This window comes from Salvia splendens, chromosome 13, assembly GCF_004379255.2.
Source record: "Salvia splendens isolate huo1 chromosome 13, SspV2, whole genome shotgun sequence".
NCBI lineage: Eukaryota > Viridiplantae > Streptophyta > Magnoliopsida > Lamiales > Lamiaceae > Salvia > Salvia splendens.
Genome location: NC_056044.1, coordinates 6,908,001 through 6,910,318, shown reverse-complemented (window position 1 = coordinate 6,910,318; position 2,318 = coordinate 6,908,001). Strand labels below are relative to the sequence as shown.

At 39.1% G+C, this 2,318-nt stretch overlaps 1 protein-coding gene across 2 annotated transcripts; it reads right to left on the bottom strand.

Annotated features, from left to right (window-relative positions):
• Positions 1-594: 594 nt before the first annotated feature.
• LOC121763083 (secoisolariciresinol dehydrogenase-like) lies at positions 595-2,015 on the bottom strand. 2 transcript variants are annotated; one of them, XM_042159145.1, is made up of 2 exons: positions 1,811-2,015; positions 595-1,489 (listed from the first exon to the last, which is right to left on the bottom strand). In XM_042159145.1, exons 1-2 carry the CDS (start codon positions 1,831-1,833, stop codon positions 721-723), a joined length of 792 nt encoding a protein of 263 aa, XP_042015079.1. In that variant the 5' UTR covers positions 1,834-2,015; the 3' UTR covers positions 595-720. The 2 variants fall into 2 exon arrangements, 1 of the variants encoding a protein (XP_042015079.1); XR_006042346.1 differs by having other exon boundaries at positions 1,356-1,557; positions 1,811-1,834.
• Positions 2,016-2,318: the final 303 nt, after the last annotated feature.

The following is a 2,318-nucleotide window of genomic DNA, read 5'->3' as shown; positions in this document are numbered from 1 at the left end:
AATTAATAATTTTGATTTTATCAATGCTAGATGGAGAAACACATACTCCTATATGAATGATTTTATCAGCAAATAGACTATATTTATGGACAGAAAGGTTATTATTTTTTAATTCTTTCAAATGTCCTTTTGAATATCTAGAATTATTTTGTACAGTTTTTCAACATAGCTTTGCAACGTGTTTCGTTTAAGAGTTAGGTTAAGCATTTAAGTCATTGTTTAAAAAGAGATTTTGCCGACAAATTCGCATTCAAATACTGTTAAAGTACAAATATTCGATACACGGTTTGGATTAGTAGATTCACAATTTCACATTCATTGTATCAAATCAAAATTTGAAAAAGTGGGAAAAGGTTAGGCCCAATCATATAATTGGATCCACACTTGTTATACATGTATTGTGAAGGCCCAATCACATAATTTGGATCCGATATTAGCAAATTCTATATTTTTAAAAATTTGTTCTGTCCTACTAACTTTAAACTTTGCACACCCGCAACAAATTCCTATTAATTACATGGACAATCATATATGGCTTTTATTAACTTTGTAATCACATCATTATCATTTTTCAGTACATCATATGTGATGTAATAATAAATGAAATGTAGTCGAATTTTGTCGTTAATGGAAAAAATTCAACAACTATTTAAGTTCCTGATACTATATGCCAACTTCAAAGCTCATGGAAAAAATAAATTTTTAAAAAGTTTTGTGATATTAGGCGCCAATATCGTACAGATTGAAGCCGTTATTCATGACAGAAATCCCTCCATCAACCATAAGGTTATGCCCACTCACATACTTGGATTCATCACTCGCCAGATAGAGAGCCGCCTCCGCCACATCTCCCGCCATCAAACTCACTCCCTTTAAGTTGCTATAACATTGTCTGATCCAATCCCTCCCGAGCCCCGCCGTCATCGCCGTCTCCATAATATACGGTGATACGCAGTTCACGCGCACCCCGTGGGCCCCGAGCTCCACGGCGACGTTCCTCATCAGCCCCACCACCCCGTGCTTCGAGCTGGTGTAGGCGTGCGTGGAAACGCCACCCATCACAGAGCACACGCTCGCGGTCGTGATGATGCTCCCGCTCCGGCGCCGCGGGATCATCACGCGCGCCGCGTGCTTCGTCCCCAGGAACGCGCCCACGAGGTTCACCTCCACCACGCGCTTGAATTCCGAGAGTTGTGTCTCTGCGATCTTGGATTGGGCGGATCCGCCGATGCCGGCGTTGTTTATCATGATGTCTAGCTCCCCGTAAGTCGAGAGCGCTGCGTTGACCGCGCTCTCGACGTCGGATTCTTTGGTCACGTCGCAGTGGACGAACGTGGCCGGAGATAGTAAGTCTTTGCAGATGTCGCGGGCTAATTCGTCTTGGATGTCAGCGATAACAACCTTGGCTCCGTGGCAGGAAAACAATCGGGCGGTGGCCTCTCCGATGCCACTAGCGCCACCAGTTATTAGGGCTACTTTCCCTTCGAGCCTACATCATTAATTACGCTAATTTTGATTAATTGTTACTCCCTCCATCCCTGTGCAGTAGATACATTTCTTTTGCAAGATGTAAGAAATTGTGTTAAAAGTGATGAGAGAATTAAGTAGGAAAATTAAAAGGTAGAGAGATGAGAGAATAAAGTAAGAGAAAATAAGTAAAAAGAAGAAATAAGTTGTTTTGCCTAAAAAAGAAAAAGAAATAGCTCAACTATAGTAGGATAATAAAAAAATGAATACGACTCAACTACATAGGAACGGATTATAATCATGACCAGGTTGATGATAATGGAAAATGTTAAAGTTAACATACCTTCTTAGAGAAGTTGAGGCCATATTGAGAAACCTTTTATGTTATGAGTTTCTTTAGGTCATTGATATTTATTAATGAAGTCTGGAGGGCTAAATCATGCTTGATACGTCTCTTGATTTTTGATAATCACAACCTAACTACCATTCTTATTTTTATTTATATTAAAGTGACCAAAATACTAACATCATTTTTTTCCCTTTTTTATTTGAGCCACGTCGTTTCCTTTTCTCCTCTATCCTATCGATATTTTTTATTGATATTTACATTTATTTATTTATTTATTTATTTATTTATTTCTGGAGTACTTTTCTTCTTTCCCTTTGCTACACCCTACACTATGAAATTGTCTTTCCCACCTCCCCAAATTCACTCGTGCAGCAGCTCAATGCTTTGGCCAACACTACACTACCCTCTCTTTTGACTTTTTTGAACTCATCTCCGTAATCTCTCCTCCTTTTCTTTACCAAATTGCAGCTCTACATATTTACTCAATCAATCTTCTGCTTCT